Consider the following 25,149-nt stretch of genomic DNA (forward strand, 5'->3'; position numbering starts at 1 on the left):
ACAGGGCTCGCAGAAGAGTCCCCATCTGGAACCCAGTCCTGGCACAGTGCCTCGCCTGTCCGCTCAGCCTGGGCACCAGCCTTGCTGTCAGGGTCATTTCCGCCATTTTCTCAGGAAATGACCGGCATTAGGCAGCTTGTGTAACTCACCCACAGGATGTAAGGCCTCTGCACAGATCATGCAGGCTGTTGCCCGGGTGACATGGGTCTTTTATCTCATTTATTTTGTGGAACCTCTAGAGGAGGACTTGAGGGGAGGAAAAAGTCTGGCCTGTTCAGAGAGGCTTTCGTGGACAGGGTCCTTCCTGCCACTCCCATAGGCCTCACACTGCATATCCAGGACAGGCCTGAGTCCTCACTTAGCCTCCTTGTTGGTCTTTTGGGCCGGACTACACCCTGTCCTTCCTTCCCTGTCCTCAGGTCCCACCCCTGGCCTGGATATTCCATTCTCTCTCTCTCTCTCTCTCTCTCTCTCTCTCTCTCTCTCTCTCTCTCTCTCTCTCTCTCTCTCCCTCCCTCCCTCCCTCCCTCCCTCCCTCCTTCCCTTCCCCCTCCCCCTCTCTCTGTCTGTCTCTCTGCATCTAAGTTTCTTTGTTTTTATTTTTTGGTTTCTTTGTTTTTATTTCTGTCTCTTTCTCTATCTCTTATCTTTCTGTGTCTCTGCCTCCATCTCTTTCTTCACCCTTCCCTTCCAAATGTAAACTTTGTCTCGTCTCTGGCCTCTATCCTATCAGTTTCCCAGTGTGTTCGGTCAAAGGTCAGGCCCCTGAACTTGCTCCACCCTGGGTGATGCCCTTTTTTCATTTCTGCTCTTCAGGGACCTCAGCGGGAGCTACGGCTGGGGAAGTGGATAAAGCTGAGCTTTGGGGCTTCATCGTCTTGTGGTGCTGATCACTGATGAAATAGATAAGCAGAGAGGGAATTTAAAAGTTCTATCATCAAATGTCCGCCGTGTGCGTCTGCGCGCCGGTGAGCCTATAATTCGTGATCCCAGAGAAGCTAAATAAGAAGGTGAACCCAAAGAAAAACATATAGGCATCCTCCTGAATATTAACCTTCATCAGGCGATGAAAGGAGACAGAGACAGAGACCCACATTGGAGCACCAGACTGAAATCCCAAGGTCCAAATCAGGAGCAGAAGGAGAGAAAGCATGAGCAAGGAACTCAGGACCGCGAGGGGTGCACCCACACACTGAGAGAATGGGGATGTTCTATCGGGAACTCACCAAGGCCAGCTGGCCTGGGTTTGAAAAAGCATGGGATAAAACCGGACTTGTTGAACGTAGTGGACAATGAGGACTACTGAGAACTCAAGAACAATGGCAATGGGTTTTTGATCCTACTGCACGTACTGGCTTTATGGGAGCCTAGGCAGTTTGGATGCTGACCTTACTAGACCTGGATGGAGGTGGGTGGTCCTTGGACTTCCCACAGGTCAGGGAACCCTGGTTGCTCTTCGGGCTGATGAGGGAGGAGGACTTGATCGGGGGAGGGGGAGAGAAATGGGAGGCGGTGGCGGGGAGGAGGCAGAAATCTTTAATAAATAAATAAATTAAAAAATAAAAAAAGTTCTATCATCCTTTTCTTAAAAGAGAGCCATGAAAAGGAAGAAAGAAAACAAAATAAAAAGCCCTGTGAATTCTAGGAAGGTCATGGATGGCAAGGACACGATGTGGGGGAGGGTGGATCAGTAGAGTCCCGGAAGGGCTGCCCTGGAGAGCTGACCCTTGAGGCTGGACCGAAGAAGGTGGGAGGGGCATTTGAGAAGGGAGGCCTGCAGGGGGCATAGGGTGGCTTTATACTTTGCCCTCGGGAAGCTCAGGATAGTTCCCAGGGGTGAGGGAGACATGGGGTTGGCAGAAGAGATAGAGGGGAGGTATTCAAAACAGAGGGTGTGCCCCATCCAAATCCTACCCTCAAAGCTTGCATAATGACAAGGGCCCTATCTCTGTCTCTGGCCTTAGTTTAGACATAACCCTTAAGAACTTTTCTTTGGCTTTCCAGCCTCAAAGGCAAGTAAGGCTCGTTACTCTCAACCTTTCCTGGCACCCGGTGGTCATTCCTGATGCAATATTGGCTTCTCTGTATCTCCTCAGCTGGTCACGCTGCTGGGGGCAAGGCCTATTGCCACGGTTGCCTGGCATCGGCACAAGCAATCTCCTCATCCTCTAAGCGCTCCCTGGAAGAACAGAAATCCTGCAGGGCTCCAGGTGCTGGGGATAGCTAATCAGTCTTCTGAGGAGCATTTAGAGCTCAGAACGGTGTGGCAGGTCATGTGAGCAGCAACTAGGGAACAGGCCTTCAACCACCTTCAGAAAAAAAGATGGGATTGGCAAGCCCCTGCTTAGCTTCCTATAGGTGAAACTGATTTCTGGGAGCTCCAATGGTCTGGGGAGAACCAGCATCCTGCTGGCTGTCCCAGGACATCTTGTGGAGGTCCCTCCTCTTTCCTGGGGAGTGGGCTTGTCACTGTCCCCATCCACACTCAACCTTGGCCGACGTCTGGGTTTGTACAGGGGGAGGGGTGGCCAGGCCTGCAGCAGGACCTCCTGTCAGTATATGGAGGGGGCGGCTTAGCTGGTTGGGCTGGGTGCCTCTGCAGATAAGGCATTAACAGCGCTGTGGACGCGCCCTGTGGATCTGCTGACGCCTCCTTTCGGCCCAGGTGCTTGGGGTGAGGTGCCAAAGGTTCTCTATAAAGAGCCAGGGCTCCTGGCCGCCACCACTTGCCCTCTGGCTGCTGAACCGCCTGTGTGTGCCAGGCCCAACCCAGCGACCCCCATGGTGAGGCTTGTGCTGCCCAACCCTGGCCTAGAGGACCGAATTCCATCTCTGGATGAATTAGAGGTCATTGAAAAGGAAGAAGCCAGCTCCAGGCCCAAATGGGACAACAAGGCCCAGTACATGCTCACTTGTGTGGGCTTCTGTGTGGGGCTGGGCAACGTGTGGCGTTTCCCCTACCTATGCCAGAGCCATGGAGGAGGTAGGAATCGGGACCCAGGATGGGGCTTGGGTGTGGTAAACTAGGAGCCCAGGAGAAACATGGACCAAGGACACAGGATGGCTATTTCCCAAAATTCAGCACCCAAGAGGGTCACAGACAGGGAAGGAAGAGGTAGGGCAATGATCTCAAGTTGTTAGTGAGAGAGATATGCTTCTCCTTCATCCTGTGAATCGGGTGGTTTATGTGGGGCTGAAGAACAATCTCCCCCTGGAGATGAGGATGATACAGCTAATTCCCTGAGTTGACACCCCTCCAAGAGGGTAGAACACTCACCCACTTTCCAGGAGGTTACTGGACGATCCAGTTGGAAGAGGGAGAGTTGGGAGGCAAAGGGTGACCCTCAGAGGACAGCCAGTATGAATGGAGCCTGTCTTTTGGATCCCTGGCTGGTCCTGGACTAGCATGCACTGGGCAGAGCTGCCACACTCGGTGCCTCACATGCCTCAGCTTGTGTGACAGACTTTAGGAGAACCCTGTCGTCCCCAGTGAGGCCCTACGATTCTCCAGTTGCACCTCCCTTTCAGAGAGACCCAGACTCTGACTTTTGTTCTACTGAAGGTGTCCATAGCACACGTCCAGTGGCTCAGAAGGGCACAACTCACAGGCATAGCTGCTCCACAGTCACAGAAACTTCTGTCAATTGGTATGCCAGCTTTTCTTACCCCCAGCCCCACAAGGGTTGTGCATCCAGGAAGCACACAGACAGACAGACAGACACACACACCAACCAGCCTTGGGCTGGAGAGAGCTTCTGTTTCTGCTTCTCACCTGGAGCCCACGCTCTGCCTTCCTAATGTGGTGCTGTCAGTGGAGGTCTGGGCAGGCTTGGCTGCTGTAGAAACCGGCTCTGCTGAGCCTGGGGTGTGCCACAGGTGGGGTTCCAGACATCCTCCTCTTCGATGGGATTCTCTGACTCAGGAGTTTTCTTTACTTCCAGTTTGTGCAGACACAGGCTGGCATTGGGATGGGATATTATCTCAGCAGCGCTGAAATGCCCACTGTGCTGCTGTGTAGATGTGTAGGTTGGCTGTTTATGACTCTGCCAGTACCTTGCTCTCGGGCAGGCACCATAGCAAATCAGAGAGCTGACAGTCTAAGGTTTTGCTGTCCAGCTGACCTAAACAGAACTGGTCCAAGGCATTCCAACCGCCTGTCCTTGGATCCCTCTACTTTTCCAGCATTTAGATGTAAAGACCCCCAGCCACAACAAGCAATTTCACTTCAGAAAAACAGACTCAGTCCTTTCTCCAACTTCCACCCAGGCAGGGCACCGTCAGACTCCCCTGAATTTCCCTGCCATGAAAGGACTCTGAAGGGATGTGGAGGTGCCGCATGAACGGGGGGTATGAGACAAGATACAGATTTGTCAGTTCTGTGCCTAGGAGAGAAGGGCCGAGACAAGCCTGCCCCACAAGGAATCGTTCAAGATTTCCACAAAAGAGCTGTGTCTAAGGTCCAGGTTTCAGTGGGAATTTAATGGGGATTCCCAACACCTGAGATCATCTCTTCTCTGAGTTCGCAATGCCCTGGGGACCATGGGGCTGCGGTGCTGCCCGGTGTGGTGCATTGCTCTGGATCAAAGCGGTACTGTAGACTTCTGTGCCAACCCTGGGAAGACAGAAGGGGACGAGTTGTGAAGGCTCTGGCCACAGCCTCGGTCCCTTGATCACACTGTTCTGAACTTTGACTTCCCGAGAGGGTCTGGGCTTAGGTCCCAGAGAGACAACCCAGGTAAAATGGGAAGAATACCTCCTTGAGGAGCCATATGTCTTTGGGTCACTCTGGCCTATGTTGCCCACATTCCCCATCAGGCAGACAATCCTCCAAAAGGGAGAGAAGTCTGTGTTTGGGCCAGGTGTACTCAGAAGAGCAGGACCCAGAGATGGTCCTCCTGACCTGAGGGTTGGCTTCCTGTTCTTATGACTTCTCTCACACAGTACTATTACATGGTGGATTTTTCTTCTGACCTGAAACTCTGGACCCTGGCAGAGAAAGTCTGCAGGTGAGGCTAGCCTAATCTAGCCTCCAGAGGAAATTTCAATAGACTGAGAAGACTGAGAGTCCCCTACAGGCCCTTGGGGGACAAGAGACCATGGCAGGTATTAGTAGACAAGGGGATAATGGAGCTGGGTAGTGTCCAATACTGGGGGGATCCAATACTCTTAGACTGTATACCCTGATATCCGGTCTCCTGAGAGTTCTCAGGTTTGTCAGCTACACAAACTCCCAGTGCAGCATGGGCCACTGAAGCTGAGCAGACAAGAGAAGCAGGTAGCCTTGGCTTCTCTGCAGCTCAGACTGTCCACCAAAAATCACACAGGCCAGTCACCAACTTCCTTAGTGAACCTGAGTGAGCTGGGCTTGCTCTCGGACCTTTTCCTGAGGACTGTACTCAAAGGTAGTATAAACACATAGCAAGTCCATGATCAGGCTCCTAGGTCATTGTCACTGCATCCTGGTCCTGGTGTACTCATCTGTAAAATGGGGATAGTAAGGCTGTCTTCAACACTGAGCCTACTTGGGGGCTGTACTTGGCAAACACAAGGAGCTTATTGGGCCAGTCACATGCAGAAGAATGGGCTAGCCTTTGTGAACTGGGCCTTAACACTACTTGTTTTTGATATGTATGAAGTTACTATATCTACCCAGGGTACCCTGGACATGGTGGTCCATCCTTATCCTGGCCCTGGCGACAAGCCTTAGGTCACTCTTGCTCTGTGTCCACATTGGGTGCCGTGGGTGCTGGCGTGGTGCTGGTGCAGTTGCTGCCTTCCTTCCAAGGACCAGGTCGGCCCCCACAGGATGTTCCCAGACTTTCCTGTACATCCTCCTCTGGCAAGCCTACCACCACTTGGTCCAGTCCTGGTGACCTTGTGCACAACCACGTGCAATTGTGTGCAGCACACACCTGTGCTGGATAAAGAAAATAGGGTAGACGCCACTTGCAGCACTCGCCTTCTTCCTCCGACCTCCTCCACTCCTTTCCTGTTTCCTCTCCCCCTACTCCTACGTTCCCACTCATGACTCAAAGACAGAACTGGGTCTTCTTCAAGCTGAACAATTTCATTTCCCTTTAGCCCCACTTTGCTATGATTTTTCTCTGTGTAAACAGCAAACGCCAAGGATTCCGGGCAGCACAAAAGGCTTTATCTCTGGAGACCTTTGGACATTAATCCTTGGTGCTCCAGCCTGGAGCCCCAGCTTCCCCAGGGCCAATACCTATACCCTCTTCCTCTGCCCTCATACTCATGGAGAGGTGGTACAGTAGCTCAGAGAGGAAGATCCCATTCAGGACTGGAATTCTATCACCTTCCACAGAAGCCCAGGTCTTGCAACAAGCTCCCTGCTCTGAGTTGGAAACAGCATCTGGGCTCCACCCAAGGAACCTCAAGACTGTTAGCATCTGACCCACTCCAACATGTCTGGCTCCCCTGTGTGGGGCACAGAGAAAACAAGCCCTGGCCTACCATCCTTGGTTCACTTACTTGGCCAACCCCGGGACCCAAGGTCTGTAGAGAAAGGATAACATCTTTCTCTTTCTTCCTCCATCCCCATTTGTCTCTTCCTGTGTCTGCTTCTTCTGTCTCTGATTCCTAGTATCTCTCTGTCTCTCATATCTCTATCCCTCTTGTTTCTTTCAGACTTTCCTTGCCTTTCTGTTCTAGTCTGTGTTTCTGTCCCTTCTCATCTATCTTCTTCCCTCGTCTCTCTCTGCCCCTTTCTGTCTCTTTCCTTGACTTTCTATTTCTGTGTCTCTTACTGTCTCTGTAACGTAAGATGATGGAGCCCTGGCCTGGCAGAGATGAGGCTGCATCCTGAGTGGTGCTGAGAGCTGGGTTGTCTTTGTGTTCTTCTGTGACAGACCCAGGGGGCCTGTGCCAGAGACACCTGGGTATGAAGGGCTATGACATGTATTGGACCATGGTAGGTTCACAGCTTTTTTTCTCTGGACCATTCCCGAGGAACTGTTATGAGTCCTAGGACAGAGTCTCAGGTCAGAGTCTTAAGTGGTGAAGGGAGTCTATGTGGCTCTCAAATCTGGGTCCATGGGTCATGGCTTCATCTTGAGCTTTGTCTTCACAGAGGCTCACTGGGACCTCCAATAGAAGCGGGGGCAATTCTCAGCTTCAATTCTCTTCCTTAAGAAGACAGAATGTGATGATGTTGGGAGTAAATGCATATGAAAATTCTCCTGAGCATTGTGATTTCCCCAAAGCTCCTGTCACCTCTTCCCTGTCACCTGTAGTCTGTTGCTGGCTTTCCTACAAGATATGTGTAGAGATGAAACCTGGCCTTCATGGAAGCAGAACTTTCCATCGGGCAGCACTTGTCTGTCCTTGTTCTAATGGTCCCCAAGTACTTAACCTTTTAGTCTGTCCATTGTCATGAGGCATCTTCGGAGATAGGTCACCTTCTGTCTCGTTCTGCTCCAGCACTGGCCTACCACTGTTTCCAAATGCCCACACAACATGTGGTTCATTCCTAACAGCTCAAAATCTGAGGTCAAACGTGATAGCTAAAGTGTCCCCTCAGGTGAGAGGGAATTTTGATGGGAAGATTGCCACTGTAGGTTTAGAGAGGACTTTATGTATTTTCTGTTTTCCCTGTGTAAGAAAAACATGATTATTAAAATGCACCTCTTGGCCATTTTTAAGGTCCTGTTTAATGGATTTAAGTGTTTCTGTCTAAGTGTACAGCATCACCACCATCTATCTCTGGAACTCTCATCCTTTCCCATCGAAACTGTCACTGTTATCACCACCCCACATTGCTTCCCACCCCTGCAACCTCTGTTCTATAGTTTCTGTGTGCATGTTGTCTCCAGGGTCCTGCGTGGCATTCCATTTGGGTTTACGGTAACTGGCTTTTGCATAATTCAACAAAATTCTCCTCCTTCCTCCCCATGTATGAATTCCCACAGTATGGATAAGTCATGGTGTGTTTACCCACTCAGCCACGGAATGATGCTGCTGGGAACATAGGTGTCAAGCGTCTCTCTGAGGCTCTGCTTTCAGTTCTCTTGGGTACCTAGAAATGGAATTGCTGGATCCCATGGTGGTTCTATGTCTAATTTTTCCCCTCTGCATAAACTTACAATTTTATTTTCTGCTTTTGCTGCTATCTTTATGGTATAAGGTGATACCTCATAATTCGGACTTACATTTTCTGCTCAGTGATGTGAAAATCTTCTCAAGTGTTACTAGAATCTGTGTTTCTTTTCTGGGTCAACATCTCTTGGGGGTCTGTGATCATCTTTAAGCTGGATTTTGTTTGAGTTTTGCCTCTAAACATCCTGAGAAATTTAATATCTCATCAGGCTTGTAGTTTGCAAACATTTTTCTTTTCCACAGGTTGACTTCTCAACTATGTTGATAATGGTAGTTCGTTCGTTCGTTCTTTCTTTCTTTCTTTCTTTCTTTCTTTCTTTCTTTCTTTCTTTCTTTCTTCCTTTTTTCTTCCTTCCTTCCTTCCTTCCTTCCTTTCTTCCTTCCTTTCTTCCTCTGTCCCTCCTTCCTTCTCCCCTCTCTCCCTCTCTCCCTCCCTCCTCCTTCCCTCCCCCCTTTCTTACCTTCTTTCTTTCTTTTTTGAGGCAGGATCTCTCTACACAGCTCTGACTGTTCTGAAACTCACTAGGCAGACCAAGATAGCCTAGAACTCACAGAGATCCTCCGGTTATGATTAAAGGCATGTGCCACCATGCTCAGTTTTTTTCAGTTGGTGTGTGTGTTGTGTGTGTGTGTGTGTGTGTGTGTGTGTGTGTGTGTGTGAGAGAGAGAGAGAGAGAGAGAGAGAGAGAGAGAGAGAGAGAGGGAGGGCATTCTGTCTGCATGTGTGTATCATGTGCACACCTGGGATAAGATTCCCTGTAACTGGAGTTATAGATGGTTGTGAGCCCTATGTGGATACTAGAACCTGAAGAAACCTATTGTAAGAGCAGGTATTCAGCCTCCTTTGAGCCATCTCTCTAGTTTCAATGTTATTTGGTATACAACATTTAAACTTTTTTCATTAATGTGTTTTTTTTAGAAACATAATTAATACACAGGACACCACTGAAGATTCTTAAAACACAGGAGAGACACACTTCCTAATATTGGGGTTTATAGGTCTATAGTACAAAGGGTTTGCACAGATGAGGGCAACGTGGCCAGTTATCTGAGACCATTATTGTACTGATTACACTTTGAAGAATACATACCAGTGATCAAAGCTGCTCCAGCCCGAGGGGTGCTCGCTTCCTCCCCTAGCTGCCACCATCACCAGTAAAGATCCCTTCTCAGGCTGCTGCCTGACAGTAGATTTAGCATTAGTTGACTGTGCAGTGACACGCTGTCCACAGAGCAGCTAATCTCAGAAGCTGTGACTCTGCCCCTCTGTTCCCAAGGCTCTGGCCAGTGAGGGGCCTGGGGCCAACTCATCCTTGGTCAGTAGGTGCCTATGTGTTTTTGTGTTATTGTCAGTGAGCATGGAGGCAAGGTTAAGGGCTCTGTTAAATGACAGCATTCTTCAAACCAGCAGGGGGTGCTACCACATGTGGCAAGACTGTCCACCTAAGACACCCTCTAAGCTGTAAAGTTTGCTGAGGCTTACTACTGCATATCAGCTCTCTTCAAGTGCCATCAGGGTGTTTGTGGTATCTAGTCAGTAGAACAAAGCTTTTAAGTGTCTGTCCCCAGGTGGTGTTCTCACCTGTAATGACATATTCTGCTTCTTCCCACCCAGGAGCCTTCATGATCCCATTTCTCATCCTTCTGGTACTGGAGGGCATTCCCTTGCTGCACCTGGAATTTGCCATTGGCCAGCGGCTACGCAAGGGCAGTGTGGGTGTGTGGAGCTCCATCCACCCAGCTCTAAAGGGTGTAGGTATGTGTCAGTGCTGCCAGCTGGCCTGAGGTTTACAGGGCCTTAGCTTTCACAATCGCTTCCAGGCTCATGTTCTACCAGAGACCCTCAGGAATCCTTCACCAGAATCCATGAGAACGTGGGGTGCAGCATCTAGGCCAAGTTATTCATGGTCGGCCAGCAGAGGTCTCCCTCGTCTCTGCTGGGTGAGAACAGTTAACTCCTTCCTAGAGCAAGAGCCTCCACGGCCAGAAGGGGGAGCTGCTCTGTCCACTCCCACACTCTCGGCAAAGACACCCAGTACTGCCCCCCATCCAGACGTGGTCACTCATTTACAAACTCTGGCCTAGAGACAGCCTCACTAAAAGGACATGGCTCACTGAGAGGTCAGAATGCAGCTAAGTGGTGTGGCTCTCCAGCCAGGCAAGAGAAGGGCAGGGTCCACGGACAGAGAGTTCAGATGTGTTTATCCCAGAAATCCAATTCTGGACAACCCAATGCACACACAATAGCCACTCCCTGATATCAAGCCCCTTCCTGCCCTTGTCACCCCACCCCTGAGTCTCTGGCTCTTACATGTTTGCTCTTCCTTCTCCTTCTTTTCACGCATATTTGAATTTTAGTTTCACAATCAAAAAAGCATGTTCACGAACCACTAACTGGTCAGTCTGTTAGCCCAGATACGGAGCCAGTGCCCACCACAATCTCTGCTTGACTTTCTCACTGGTTCCTGGCAGAGATTTTCCTGAGTCTATCCACTCTGTCTTGGGACTTGTCAAGTGGGCCTCGCTGAGGCGGATCCGCCTCCCCCAAAACTGTCAAAAGGCTCTTTGCAAGGGCTCTGTGACCACTGGCCGGGATACATCTTTTGGGGCCATGGGTGGAGCAGGTGGGGGTGCAGAGTGCTGGGACCTTGAACTCATTCAGGTGATCATACAGGTGGTACCACACTTCTAGGTCTGGCTGTATCTGTCCTTCTGGATGGGACAGTAGAGAGTGACATCAACACACTCACCTGCTGGAGATGCTTGTGCACCTCCAGAGTGACGTCTCTCCCCACAGGCATCGCCTCCATGTTTGTATCCTTCATGGTGGGCCTGTACTATAACACGATCATCGCCTGGGTCATGTGGTATTTCTTCAACTCCTTTCAAGATCCTCTGCCATGGAGTGAGTGTCCACTCAACGGAAACCAGACAGGTAAGCCCTTGGCCCTAGGCAGTGGAGTGGAGTTGCCATCCCCCAGCCTCAGTTCCATCTGACAAACTGTAGCTTTCAGGAGAGTGGAAGAAATGGTTGCTGGCACCCTTCTTAGACAGTCCTACCTCGTGATCAGATGTCCTCTCATTTTGCAAGGACTGGACACTTAGAGACCAGGGTTAGCAAATTCCAGAGCATCTTTAAGGAAACAGAACATTTAAAAATTCATGTTGTAGGAACCAGGGAGATAGTGCAGTCAGTTTAAAGTGTTTACCACAAAAGCATGAGGACCCGAGTTCAATCCCAAGCATTGACATAAAGAGTCAGGCATGTGTCATCTGTGATACCTGTAAGTTAGGAAGCAAAGGCAGGAGGATCCTAAGGCCTTGCTGGTCATCCAGCCTAGTCTAATTAGTGAGCCCAGGTCCTGGTGGGAAACCCTGTTTCAAAAAATAAGATGGATAAGGGGCTCAACAGTTAAGAGCAGTGGCTGCTCTTCCAGAGGTCCTGAGTTCAATTCCCAGCAACTACATGGAGGTTCACAACCATCTACAATGAAATCTGATGCCCTCTTCTGGTGTTCAGGCATACATGCAGATAGAACACTGCATACACAATAAATAAATAAATAAATAAATAAACAAACAAACAAATAAATAAATAAAAAGATAGATAAGTCTTGAGGAATGATACTCAAAAAATGATATCTGGTCTCCACTCATGAACCTACACACACAAGAACACACACACACAGATCCACAGGCATACCTATTACCTCAACATTTGAGAAGCTGAGGTGAAAGAATTAGGGCAGTGTGAGGCCAGCATGGTCCACACTGTGAGCTCCAGGTTAGTATGGGCTTCAGTATGAGACCCCCTCACAACAAAACAAAACTGAAATTCACAGTCCAAGAAGGAAACCTTAAACATGATGACTTCCTATGTCACACTGGTCACATGACTGAGACCATCAGGAGAGGAGTCATGGGAAGTGTGCTGATGGCTCCAAGTCACTAATCAGGCATTGTGAGACTAGAGGTACAGGTCCTTGGTAGGATGTTTCCTGTTTCCCTTCTCCATGCTCCCTGGGTCTCTGTACAAAGAGGCCCTTCTGCCTCAAGTGTCCTTTGCCAGTCTTATCTTCTCAGGCCCCTCTCCTGTGGACAGAGAGAGGCACAGGTCTTTGCCCATGACCTATGGGGCACGTTGGCTCACAGAGATCATATAGCTGTAGAGGGACATGAGCAGCCTGATTCATAACTACTGTCCTGACTACCATAGAGTAGCTCTGAGGATTTCACATGAACCCTCAGGATGGGTTCCTGTTTGTCAAAGGATAAGTCCTCCCCAGGATCTTGATTGGTCTCTTCTGGTAGGAGAACCCCAACTGGTTTTTTGAGGACAAGATGCTTATGGTAACATGAGATAACATGGAGTTAAATTGTAGTGATCACGAATGGCCACAGAGTCCCAAAGACCATCTGCTGTTTTAGTGATGGTAGGGGCCTTCTTCCAGGATTCAGGAAGGAGCTGGGGCTCAGAGAGGCCTGGGCTCACACCAGAGCCCAACAGTGTACCTTAGCAGACTTCACTTAGACCTGAACCTATGTACAAAGAGGTGTGTACAAGCATACACATGGGAGTGTGTGGTGTGTGGATACAGATGAGTGGGCGTGAGTGTGTTTATGAGTGCCCATGTGTATATGCGTGGCTATATGCACGTGCACAAGTGTATTCCTCTCGTGAATGCCTCAGACCCTGGCTATAATGTTTCATGTTGCTGTTTTCCCTGGATTATTCCTGGCTTGTCCCTACTCTTGACCCACAGCTTGATGTGTGTGCTCCTCTGCTTCTGCAGGCTATGTGGAAGAGTGTGCCAAGAGCTCTTCCGTGGACTACTTCTGGTACCGGGAGACTCTCAACATCTCCACGTCCATAGATGATTCAGGCTCCATTCAGTGGTGGATCCTGCTCTGCCTGACGTGTGCCTGGAGTGTGCTGTATGTGTGTGTTATCCGCGGCATTGAGACCACTGGGAAGGTACGGTGTGCTGCTGACCATGCAGCCTCTTGTCACCAATCTTGAGGGTCCTCTGTCCCTGGGCTCACACATGTGAGGCCTTAGCTGGATTGGTGGTGTCTAAGATGCCTTTTGAGCACACACTATAAAGCTTTGTATAAGATTAATCCAAGATCTTTCTCCAAATGAATCAGAGAAATTTCTCAGTAAAAGAAATTGGGGGGCTGGAGAGATGGCTCAGAGGTTAAGAGCATTGCTTGCTCTTCCAAAGGTCCTGAGTTCAATTCCCAGCAACCACATGGGGACTCACAGTCATCTGTAATGGGGTCTGGTGCCCTTTTCTGGCCTGCAGGCATACAGGCAGGCAGGATATTGTATACATAATAAATAAATAAAAATATTAAAAAAAAGAAATTGGAAAAGGGAAGAGTTAGGTCCAATCTCCTCTGCACTGAGTTGGGGTGACCTTGGCAGAGGGAAGAACGTGGCCTCCTGAACCAGTCCCTTTTCCTTGCCTGACCAATGGTCTACCCCTCATGACCCCACTACCATCTCTCATAGGCTGTGTACATCACCTCCACTTTGCCCTATGTGGTGCTAACCATCTTTCTCATTCGTGGCTTGACTCTGAAGGGTGCCACCAACGGTATCGTCTTCCTCTTCACACCCAATGTGAGTCTCTATCATCTACCTCTTCCTTTTCACATCCAAAATAAGTCTCTGCCATCTGCCAGCTGACTAACCCCAGACTTCAAATCCCATGGAAGAAGTCCATGCTGGGTTCTCTTGGCTTCAAGATCAGCTTTTTTCTATATGGTGGCAGCTAACTGTCTGATGCCCAGGCCAGGCCCTAGTTAAGAAGGGTCTGGAAAATGTTCAACCTATTCATGGGCCTTTAACATACATGTCCCGGATAGGGACTGTTGGGTGGCTTGACTTCTTTCCTCTGTGTAAATGGTATCCATTGCTGTGGAAGAAGCTAACTTCTTCCTCAGTGGAGGGGGAGTCCCGGTCCCTGCACTCACAGCTGAGTCCCTGTATGACAGATTACGGAACTGACCAACCCCAACACGTGGCTGGATGCCGGTTCTCAGGTCTTCTACTCCTTCTCACTGGCCTTCGGCGGCCTCATCTCCTTCTCCAGCTACAACTCTGTGCAGTGAGTATGGAGTTAGAGGGAGGGCCCTCGGGGATAGGGGCCGGGGGGGGGGCCCAGGAGCACCTTGGTTCTGGAGTCTCAGCTTCCCTGTCAGACCATGAGGAATTCTGCTGTGCGGTTAAGAAGGAGAAGGAAGGTGCTTTCTAAAGCACAGCACCAGCCCCAGTGCTGGCCAGTGTGACTCAGCAGCTGCCCTCTGACCAGTCCTGTCCAAACACAGAACAGGGCTGACGGGAAAAGCAGGTACAGGCTTTGAGAGGATCTCCCTTTGCTGGGTCCTTGAATGATCTTTGCTGCTGGGTCTAGTATGCTCCCTTCTCCACTCCAAACTTGATGCCCACATTATTCCCAGCCTGCCTCAGAACTCACTCCAGGCCCCAGGTATGTTGGTACCCCCAAAGCCCACCCTGAACCCAGGTCAGATCCTGAAGATTGTGACCTAGCCAACTTCAGACATGCATCTCTTCCTGGCACCTTCTGGAACCCTAAGCTATGAAGAGCCCCCTCCTCAGGCACCTTTAACATTCAGGGAGGATATAGGTGGCATTTATTGTCTTCCACAAAGGCTCAGGGAGCACCAGCCAGGCATGACCAGTGATGTAAGGGATAGCAGTCGAATCAGATTGTTTGAGGTGATAAGCCCAAGAGAGAACTGCTAGGGCTGGGCAGGAAGTGGGAGGAAGCTGCTGGTAGATCAAACAGAACTTCCTAGGCTCAGGGTAGGCAAGGCCGTGGAGAGACTCAGGCAGCAGACAGAGACAGAGGCAGGGTAGGTTCTGGGTGTGGTCTGCAATAGTTAAAACACTGTGGGTTGTCTGTTCTTGGAGGGCATGGTCCATGGTCTCTGTGATCTGGGAGGGCAGGCCTTTCAGAGAATGTGCTGGAGCTGGATAGATGGATAGGCGTTCTAGCTAGACCATGGCCTTTTAGTTACTGACTGATGGGTCCCAGACTTCAGAAGGCCTCCTCTGGGGCCATGTAGAATGTCCTCGAAGGCAACCCTGGAACTGTCACTTGTAGATGGAGCCCAAGTAGAGCTGTGGGTGAATTGCTTTGATAACATTTTTATTCAGCTTGTATTCTGTGCAGTTCACCCACATTAGGCTGCGTGAGTTGACCCACATGAGTCCAATGGCCTTACTGCAGTCCAGAGTCCATGAGCTCCCACTAGCTCGGGTCAGCAGTCTCTGTGGATTGGCTGCTTCCACTCTCGTAGTTGTGAAGAGTGCTTTGCAGGATGCACCGTTGCTGCGTTCTGGTGTATACCTGGGAGGAGACCTGCCTTTATACCACCCCGTGATGGCCAGCTAAGGACTCACCAGGCTGCTCTCCGAAGCATGGCACCACTACAAGTTTCCTTCAGCTGTGCAGGGTGGCCTCAGTTTCCCTTTCTTGTCAACTTTGTGGTTATCTGTGTTTGCAGGGGTAGTCTTCCTTTCAGGTGGGAGGTGGTGCCATGTTGTAGTTTGACATGCACTTTTCTGATGGCTTGTGTACTCTGTTGTTGACATAGCATAGAACACCATAATGACAGTTGTATTGGGGGGTTGGGGTTGGAACATCAGGGTATGTTCAGGGTGTGCTGAGTGTCTCCAGATGGTACTCTAGATGACCCAATCAGGAAGTCAGTGGGAGGTCTAATAGGGCTGAGGGTAAAGGCCAAAGCCTTGTGTCAGCCCCTGATCTGTGGCCACATCTTCCATGCCCCTGAAGTAAGGAATGCACAGCCCTGTGCTGCCTCAGGGCATAAACCCGGGACTCTCAGATGGTTAGAAATACATCTGGGACCTGACCCTAGAACATTCTACCCTGTTCTGGGGGTGAGCATCCACCCTGCTGTGATGCACAGATGCTGCAAGGCCAGATGGCCAGGGTGGCTCTACCTTGCCCCAAATACCAGCCAGAATGGTCAAGTCCCATCCGGAAAATTCTAGAATCTCTTTTCATCCTTTTGACTCCAGGCAGGTAGCTCACCCAGCCCTGGGTTCTCTCAGCTATTGGGCTATAGACTGAATTGCTTTTATAAATACTAATACATAATTGCTCTAATAAACAAAACCAAATAGTTTAAATAAATAAAACCCCATCTTTAGGGAGGCCTGGGTTGGGAGAGAGTTTCAAGCAATAGAGAACCTGTCTTGGTCTCCTTCTTTAGCCCCTGTGGACCTCTGTACCTGGTAGTGAGAGGTCAGGGCCTGTCCCTTCTGTGAAGCTGACTGCTTACCTCAGGCCTAAGGTGGGATTTGATTCTAGGAATCTACAACTCTTGGTATCCTGGGCTTTCAGAGGGTCTGCATAACCATGGTCAGTGTGGGTGGGAAGATTGGAACACAGTAAAGAAGCCAGCAGCCTGGTTCAGGGTCAGGATACAGCACAGCCCTCTGGTCACCTTGAGTCCTCAGCGCCCACATGCGCCCAGATGATAGGACCTGGGTTTCCCTATATCACATCAGCCTTCCGTTCGCTGGTGAGCGCTCAGGAACCCCGTCTTAGACCTGATCACACTTGCTCTGCTGTGCCGCATGCTGACACCCAGCCAGGGGATGTCCTCATCTGTGATTCAGCCATGTTGTCCTGTGATGACACCACTCTTGTCCTCAGCAATAATTGTGAGATGGACTCTGTGATTGTGTCCATCATCAACGGCTTCACATCTGTGTATGCAGCCACCGTGGTCTACTCCATCATCGGCTTCAGAGCCACTGAGCGCTTTGACAACTGTGTCAACACGTGAGTTGCCACCCTAGCACTTCGGGCTGCATCCAGAGGGCATGCACATAGACCCCAGTCCTCTTTGCCCAACCCTTGCCGGTTCAGCTTTTGGGAAGCTCCCACCTAGAACACACACAAGCAGCCCTTTTCATCACTACCAGAAACATCCTGACTCTCATCAATGGGTTCGACCTGCCTGAGGGCAATGTGACTGCAGAGAACTTTGAGGCCCTTCAGCAGTGGTACAATGCCACCAATCCTGAGGTCTATGCACAGCTGAAGTTCCAGACCTGTGACATGAACGCCTTGCTTTCTGAGGTAGGTGTGGTGATGTCCAGGCCGTTAAAGCCTCATGTGGGGGCAAGGGGAGGGATCCTCTTTTGGTCTTTGTGAGTCATACACAGGGGCTTTTCACAGTTAGCATCCTACCCTTAGAAGTGGCGGAAGTTAAAAAGCAGGCAGGAGAAAGGAGCCACTGTTCAATAATCATGACCCTCCTGGCACTGCTGGGACTCGACTCCTACAGCCTCTCAAAACAATTATATAAAACACCCCCTGCTTCTTCCTTCAAACCATCCCATGCTTCTCCTCACTCCTCAGATTCATGACTTCTTTTTCTTTGATTATATATAATATACATCTATCTGTATTATATGTGTACATAATCTATATACACATATAACATGTATATAACACACATACATGTATATATTAATGTATATAGATATTAATACAACCTGTTGAGTTCATTTACTATTGCTTGTATGTATATTATTGCAGGGTTGATCATTTGGTATGGTATAACAAACTAGGAGGCTTATCTCTGGGGACTTCTAAGTCTCTTGCTCTCAGCATCCCTTAGTTGACTGTTATTTCTTGTTTAGGGGGTGCCTGCCTCCCTTCCCTCTCCTCTCAAGTGAGATTTAGATTTCTCCCTACCTCGTTAACATGTCTATTGGTGTTACTCTTGTTCAGGTCTTGTTTAAACAGGTATTATGGGTGTTGCTTCCTTGTCATAAAAGGGAATACCACAGCTGTTTTCCTGGTCTTTGGGCTCTTACATCTTTCTGTCCCTTCTTTCATGATGTTCCCTGAACCTTGGGTACAGAGTTGTGTTGTAAATGCATCCACTGGGAATGGGCACACCAAGATCAGTTGTTTTCTGCATTTTGATCAATTGTTTTTTGTAGTGGTCTCTGTCTGATGCAAAGAGAAGTTTCTTTGATGAAGGGTGAGGACCACACTCACCTGTGGATATAAGGATAGTTATTTAGCATGTACTTAGGAAGTTAGGGTTAGTGAAGTAGAAGAGGTTCTTCTTTTAGATTCAAGCCTTCACTAGTCTGGGGGAGTTGGCTTGGTCCAATGCCAGCCATGATTTTCCTCCTCTTGAATGGGCCTTCAGTCCAGTGAAACAGTGGTTGATTAATGACAAGAGATGAATGCTACTGTTGAACCTTTCGGGATCATTGCTGTGGCTCACAAGCCGAGGAGGACGATTGTTTGCTTTCCTCCCTTGGCAGCTTGCTCAGTACCTTTAGGTGCTATGAAAGTTGGTCCTTGTGGAGGAGATTTTCAGGTCATATCCAGCTGGACTCCTCTGAGTCTGTGTCCAAAGTGCATGGTGTCTTCAACAATAGGGGCATACTTTCAATTTCTGGGAGGCAATCAAGGGAAGCAGCAGTAGCTGATACAAGAGGAGGGAGAGGGGCAGAGAGCTTAGGTGACCTTGTGGATCGCTGCAGGGTGTGGAGGGCACAGGCCTGGCCTTCATTGTCTTCACTGAAGCCATCACGAAGATGCCAGTGTCCCCGCTGTGGTCAGTGCTCTTCTTTATCATGCTCTTCTGCCTGGGCCTCTCCTCCATGTTTGGGAACATGGAGGGGGTGGTTGTGCCCCTTCAGGACCTCAATCTCATCCCTAAGAAGTGGCCCAAGGAACTGATGACAGGTATGTATGACACCTACTGTCTAAGGGAGACCCGCTTATGCCCCACATGGCAGTGGTGGGTGTAACCTTGTAGCCACAGCTCTGCTTCCTGTCTGGCCACAGGTCTCATCTGCTTGGGGACGTATCTCATTGCCTTCATTTTCACACTGAATTCGGGCCAGTACTGGCTCTCCCTTCTGGACAACTATGCTGGCTCCATCCCTCTGCTCATCATCGCCTTTTGTGAGATGTTCGCTGTCGTCTACGTGTATGGAGTGGACAGGTATGAGGGATGGCTTTGTGTCAAAAAACCATCTTTAGCAGAAAAGCGGAGTCACAGAATCCAGGCTAAGCTGGGCCAGACAGGTAGGGATCAGGGAGGCAGGTGTGCCACGGCACAAACCCTTCACTATTGTGCAAATGAGTGCAGAGTTCCTTCTTAGGAGTGGGCTAGCATTGGCTTAATCCTGGCACTTGGTCCAAGAGGTAGAGAGAGACCACAGGATGAATGGTTGGCTTTGCTGAAATGGTACCTCCTTTCTTATTAGATGTGATCTAAATATTACCTCTAACTCCCAATAGCCCCTGCTACCTATCCAAAGTCAGGTGTACTAGAAACTGACATGTAGTAACTTTGGGTGCCAGAGAAAGAGAATGCAAAAGAAACACCCAGACACGTCTGACTACGCAACTTAAAAAAATCTATAATCTAACTCTAAATATGACTTCCAGTCTGGACCTCCAAAAGCAGCACTGGGGCCAGAATAAAGGTAGGGAGAAGGTGGGGAGTAAGGAAGGAGAGAAGGTGGGAAGTGAGGAAGGGGAGAAGGTGGGAAGTGAGGAAGGGGAAAAGGTGGGAACTAAGAAAAGGGAGGGGACTCAGGTTCTGTAGTACATGGACCTCACATGTCCTGAGGCAAGATGAAGCTCAATGCTTTTCGTCTACTTGGAGTCTACATCAGGGGTACTTCTGGAATTGCACATAGACAATGGGGGACTCAGCAGCTATCTAAGACTTATGCACAAAAAGGCAGGGAAGACCACCATTAAAGCCACTTCCAACTGTCAGCTTGACCCAACATCTCGGAGCATCGTTATCATTGCTGGGTAGGGATCCAGGAAGCTACATCTTGAGGAGAAGCTGTATTGCAACCACTCTGGTTTAGTGTGAGTATCCGTTACAATGACATTTGCTGGAGGTGCTGTTCTGGGAAACCTATCTGAAGTCACTGTAAAGTGAAGTCCACTGGGGACATGGACAAGGTTAGATCAGCATGAGAGGAGACCAGACTCTAGCAGGCTGAGGAGCACAGGGCCAGCCACGTGACTTTTGTGATGTTTGGAAGCATCAACAAGAAACATATGAACTGACATGCACAGTGGTCTGAATTCCACACAACTGTGAGTAGCATGGTAAAGGCCCAAAAAGAAAGACCAGACTAGTGATGGGCTCAAATGGCCCGGTTTCTCAGAGGTCCTCACTGAGCCTATACCTAAGTCCTAGTGTCTACTGGGGCCCTGGATAACTCGTCGGTTTGTTCTGTATGTCTCATTCTGATCACAAATCCCTGCCTACTGAAGGGATGCTGCCACAGAGCAGGCTTCGAGCAAGTCAAGAAATTGTGGGTGTCACCGAACTCAGGGGGCTGCTGCTCACACAAGAGCTGCCAAGTCTTGTGTGCATTAGGAGGGGAGTCTGAGGGTCCGCTGTCCTCATTGTCGTATAACAGGAAGTGGGTGAGAGTACGAGACCTCTGATGATAAACTCCTCTCCCAGTGCTGTGGGGACACTAAGAAGCTTGGTGGCAGCTGCTGACAGTGACAGCCTAGGACCCCTCTGAGTGCCGGCACATCTTTGCCCAACTACAGTATCCCAAGATGACAACCATTGTCCACATATATAAAACTGATCAGTCATCTTCCTTCATGAGCTTCCAGTGATCCTGCCCTCTGGCCTCTACTGCAGGTTCAACAAGGACATCGAATTCATGATTGGCCACAAGCCCAACATCTTCTGGCAAATTACATGGAGAGTGGTCAGTCCACTGATCATGCTGGTCATCTTCCTCTTCTTTTTTGTTATTGAGGTTAACCAACAACTCACGTATAGCATCTGGGACCCTGACTATGTAAGTACCCAGGCAGCGGCTGTGTGGAGAGGGAGGAGAGCTGAGGGGGAGGAGGCAAGCAGTGGGGCACGAGGGTGGTAGAAGGGCTCCATTTCAGAAAACAGAAGGTGAGATCATAGGCTCTGTAGACTCTTTTCTCCGTTATCTGTGAATCTCTCCCCAGGAGGAATTCCCCAAAATGCAGAAGATCGCATATCCCAACTGGGTGTATGCGGTGGTGGTCATTGTGGCCGGGATACCCTGCCTCGCCATCCCTGGCTTTGCCATCTACAAGCTCCTCAGAAACCGTTGCCAGAAGTCTGGGGACCACCTTGGGCTGGTCAATACAATGTCCACAGCCTCTGTGAATGGTGACCTAAAGAACTGAGTGGGTCTAGCCTGTATAAGGCAGACGATGATACACGGAGGAGAACAAGAGACAGGACCCTTGGGGGAAGTGGGCAGTAATGTGTGTGAATGTATCCATACATCATACAGAAGTGTATACAAATGCTACACAAACATGTGGGGCACATAATAATAGGCATATTTATGTGTATATAGCAGTTGCACACACTATATATGTATAGAGGTGTATGTACATATATGGTATATGTGCGCATAAATATGTATATATATAAATGTGAGTTTGTGTGTGTATGTTGTGCATATGTGCATATATACTAGGAAGTCCCCATATATTTGTGTATACATGTGTATATCCACATGAGTGTTATCTGTATGTATATATGCCCATGTGCCAACATGTGTGCACACATGTGATACATATGTTCATACATGCACATCTATAGATATGTATATACATCTGTATACGTGCATAAACCTATGTACATATATTTATGTGCATATCTTCATGTGTGAAATTTGCGTGCTCCATATGCACATGCATGTACATGTACACTTATGTTTGTGCATTGCATACAGGCATATGCACACACCTATGCTATCTTTGCACACATGGTACACATGTAAAAATGTTTTTACATGCTCATCATGGAAGTGCTCTGGCTTGGTTGTCCTCCTCTTGCCCTCAATGTAGGGCTTGAACTCCAGCCTGGGAAACACATAGCCCAGGACCCACCTTACACTGCAGATTCCTGGCAGAGGGTCAAAAGTGAAGATATGGAGGCCCTGGGCTGGTCTCCTTCCCTCTGTAGAGGGCAGGAGATGAGGCTATGAAGCTGGCTTGGCTCCTGGACATGTGGTCCTTGTTGAATCCCAGCTGATCCCCTGCCCCTTGCTGTGAGTGCTGGACCAAGTTCATTGAATTAGAAGTCTGGGCCCTTCTGCTCCTTAAGGAGAAGCACAGGAACTGGTGGGCTGCAAGGTTCAGAAGCTTTGTCTCGGTCAGGCCTGGCACACCCTTGGTTGCTGAATGGGCTGCTGAGCAGCCATGCTGACTTTCCCTTCTCTGCTGAAGCGGGAGCCACACTGTGCACTTCTGAAGAGGGCACGAGCCCGTAAATCTTTAGCCAAATGTTGGAGGAGGAGGGTTACAGGGTAACTCAGCTATGGCCACTGTGTTGAAGACTCCAAGAGTCCTGGGCACCCCAGTGACTGTGAAGCCCAGAAATTCCCAGTCTTGTGGCAGTCAGTGAAGTCACAGAGGGCTATGCCTGCCCCTTCCCCAACAGGTTGGTTGTTTTTGGGTTCTCATCTACTCCGAGTCACAGGTACTTGGGACTTGTAGTGTTTATTACAACAAGCTACTGCCCTCCTCTTTCTACAGAAAAGTCCAAATTCACATAGAACTGGACTTTTTGAGAATTCTCACAAAGGTGAGAAACTGTGGTGGGCCCTGATATCATGTTCGTCCTACTTGGTGACACCAGCCACATGTCACCCACATGAAACATGGAATCCTCTTCCAAGGCACCCTTATATACACACTGGTCACCTGGGTGCCATGACTTAAAGAACCATACAGAGGCAGAGGAAGGTGGGTGGCCCTGGGGAAGGGGGGGGAATATGAAGGATCCCAGGCTAGTCGTTTCAGTGGGTCCACCTCTGGACCTCTGAAGCCTCAGCTGGAAAAATACTGACTGGTGCTCATCAATACACGTCCTGTGGTATGCATGCTGGGGATTCCGATGTGGCCCCATGTGTCCCAGCTGGAGGCCAACCAAATTTTCTGCTATCTCTGGTCCATGCCTTGTGTTTGGGCCTCATGCCTTTGTAAGTGTGACAGAAATCCCGGTTGGTCAATGGGTCTACATTACATCTTTCTCAATAAAGCACTTCTACTTTATGTTCTTGGATTGAGAGTCATTATTCGGGCAAAGAAGTCACTCAGGCATAGAGGGATGAGCAGGGCCCATGGCAGGCACCAAGAACTTGCAGGGATGATGTGGTCGGTAAGCCCAGTCCTACCTCTCGGGCAGCTCTGGATTGGGGGATTTCTCTGAAGACGTTCCTACAGCCCAGAGGGACAGACAAAGGCTACAGTGTAGCCTTACACACTTTATTGCTTACTGGAAGGTGACCGGAAGGTCTTTGGACTTGGGACATGGAGCTGCATGGGAATGAGGTCAGCTGGAAACAGAAGATGCAAGATGGGGAAAGCAGGGGGAGAGAGAACCACAGAAACAAGCACAGCGTGGAGGTGACATCAAGGGGGTGCATCCCCTACTTGAGACCCTCCTCTGTACCCTCCACTTCCCTCTATTTCTTGTCTCTTCTCAAGCTTTTACTCCCTTTATCATCATGCTCAAAATAGGATCTCTTAGGAATGCAGCCCCTAGAGCCTGAGCTTCTGCAGCCTACATATTTGGAATTGTGGGTGCATAGACGTCAAAATCATGTCCAGGAGGATGAAGATTGCAGGTCCCAAGAGTCGACGATGCCTTTAGCCCATCCTCAGGGGAAAGCGTCATGAGGGGGAGTCTCGGAGAATCTGGGGAGCGTCACAAACATGTATGGTAGCATCACTCTGTTCTGCCAAGACAACATCGGGGCCACTGTTGCAGAGGATGGAGGTGGACGGAGGTGGGAAGAAGTCCTTCAAGCCCCAGCACATGAAGAAGAAGTGTCCTGTGTTCACCCCTCAAAACTCTTGTTCATAGAGAGCTGTGGACTATGCTCAGCCAGGGCCTTCTGGGCTGTGTCACGGGCCTGCAGCAGGTGCAGCCTGGGGGTCCAGGCAGGGTTTTCTCGACAAACTCAAAACATGGCAGTTTAGAACTAGCCACAAATCCACTGACACCAGAAATAAGGCTCAATACCTGGTAGGACTCTTTTGATTTCATATCCCAGGGAAATAAAGACCATGCCCAATGCCCACTCAAGGCCAAGGTCAGCTCCTCGTAGCAGCTGCCCCAGGACAGCCCAATAGGGCTGGAGCAGTGGATGTGTAGTTTGGACAGGGGTGGGCATTGTGATCAGTATGTACTGCTCAGGAAGAGAATCCAAAGAATTCAGGCCTGTACTTGGGAAAGGCAGCAGGTGTAGGCTGTGAGCTCCAAGTCCACTCACAGAACCTTCATAAGAAAAGACTATGGGCAGTTTGGGCTGCTGGGAGCCTCTGAGCATCATAGAAAGAGCAGCAGGTTGTCTCCTGGAACATTGTTTTTGACCAAACACTGTGACACACCACGCCATCTGCACTCTATGCACCACCATACGGTTCATGAACCAGGCAAGGGGCTGGAGATTGAAACACACAAAGATTCACAGACAGAGACACAGGTCATCCTTGATGCTAGAATGCCACAAGAATGCCCCCTTTATTGGGTCCAGGGACAGCTTATGTAGGGATAGCCATGCCCCAGCCAAACGCACCAGAAACCACTCTCCTGCCATCAGGAACTCCTGAAGGTCTCGTGCTCAGAGCAGCTGTAGGCACTCAGATCAGGAGAAAACAAGTTGTTTACAAGAAATTCGGGGTCTGGGGGTTCATAGCTCCCAACACAGTACTTCTGTTCACTTACCGCCATAAGCTTCAAGGTGTCACCCTAGGGTAAGAGAACACTTTGGGTCTGCTCTGCTGTCTTTTATGGAAAGCGAGCATGTATTACTTACACTACAGGCTTAGTTACAGAATAAATAGGTTTAATGGCCAACTGGACATGCCATTCTGGGAGTTCTGCAGGTCCTATGGAGCACCTGGTCTGTATTGAGTATGGTGCTGGCAGGTTGTGCTACTCACCGAATACATG

General features: G+C 49.5%; 1 protein-coding gene across 1 annotated transcript; it reads left to right on the plus strand.

Moving 5' to 3' along the window:
• The first annotated feature begins 2,745 nt into the window (after window positions 1–2,745).
• Slc6a19 (solute carrier family 6 member 19) lies at window positions 2,746–23,233 on the plus strand. Its single transcript, XM_075977789.1, has 12 exons — window positions 2,746–2,983; window positions 9,728–9,868; window positions 10,910–11,047; window positions 12,906–13,087; window positions 13,628–13,738; window positions 14,113–14,225; window positions 16,827–16,955; window positions 17,099–17,255; window positions 18,683–18,887; window positions 18,990–19,149; window positions 20,833–20,995; window positions 21,159–23,233. The coding sequence occupies exons 1-12, from the start codon at window positions 2,782–2,784 to the stop codon at window positions 21,360–21,362; spliced, it is 1,905 nt and encodes a 634-aa protein (XP_075833904.1). The 5' UTR covers window positions 2,746–2,781; the 3' UTR covers window positions 21,363–23,233.
• Window positions 23,234–25,149: the final 1,916 nt, after the last annotated feature.

Source organism: Microtus pennsylvanicus, chromosome 6 (genome assembly GCF_037038515.1).
Source record: "Microtus pennsylvanicus isolate mMicPen1 chromosome 6, mMicPen1.hap1, whole genome shotgun sequence".
Taxonomy (NCBI): Eukaryota; Metazoa; Chordata; class Mammalia; order Rodentia; family Cricetidae; genus Microtus; species Microtus pennsylvanicus.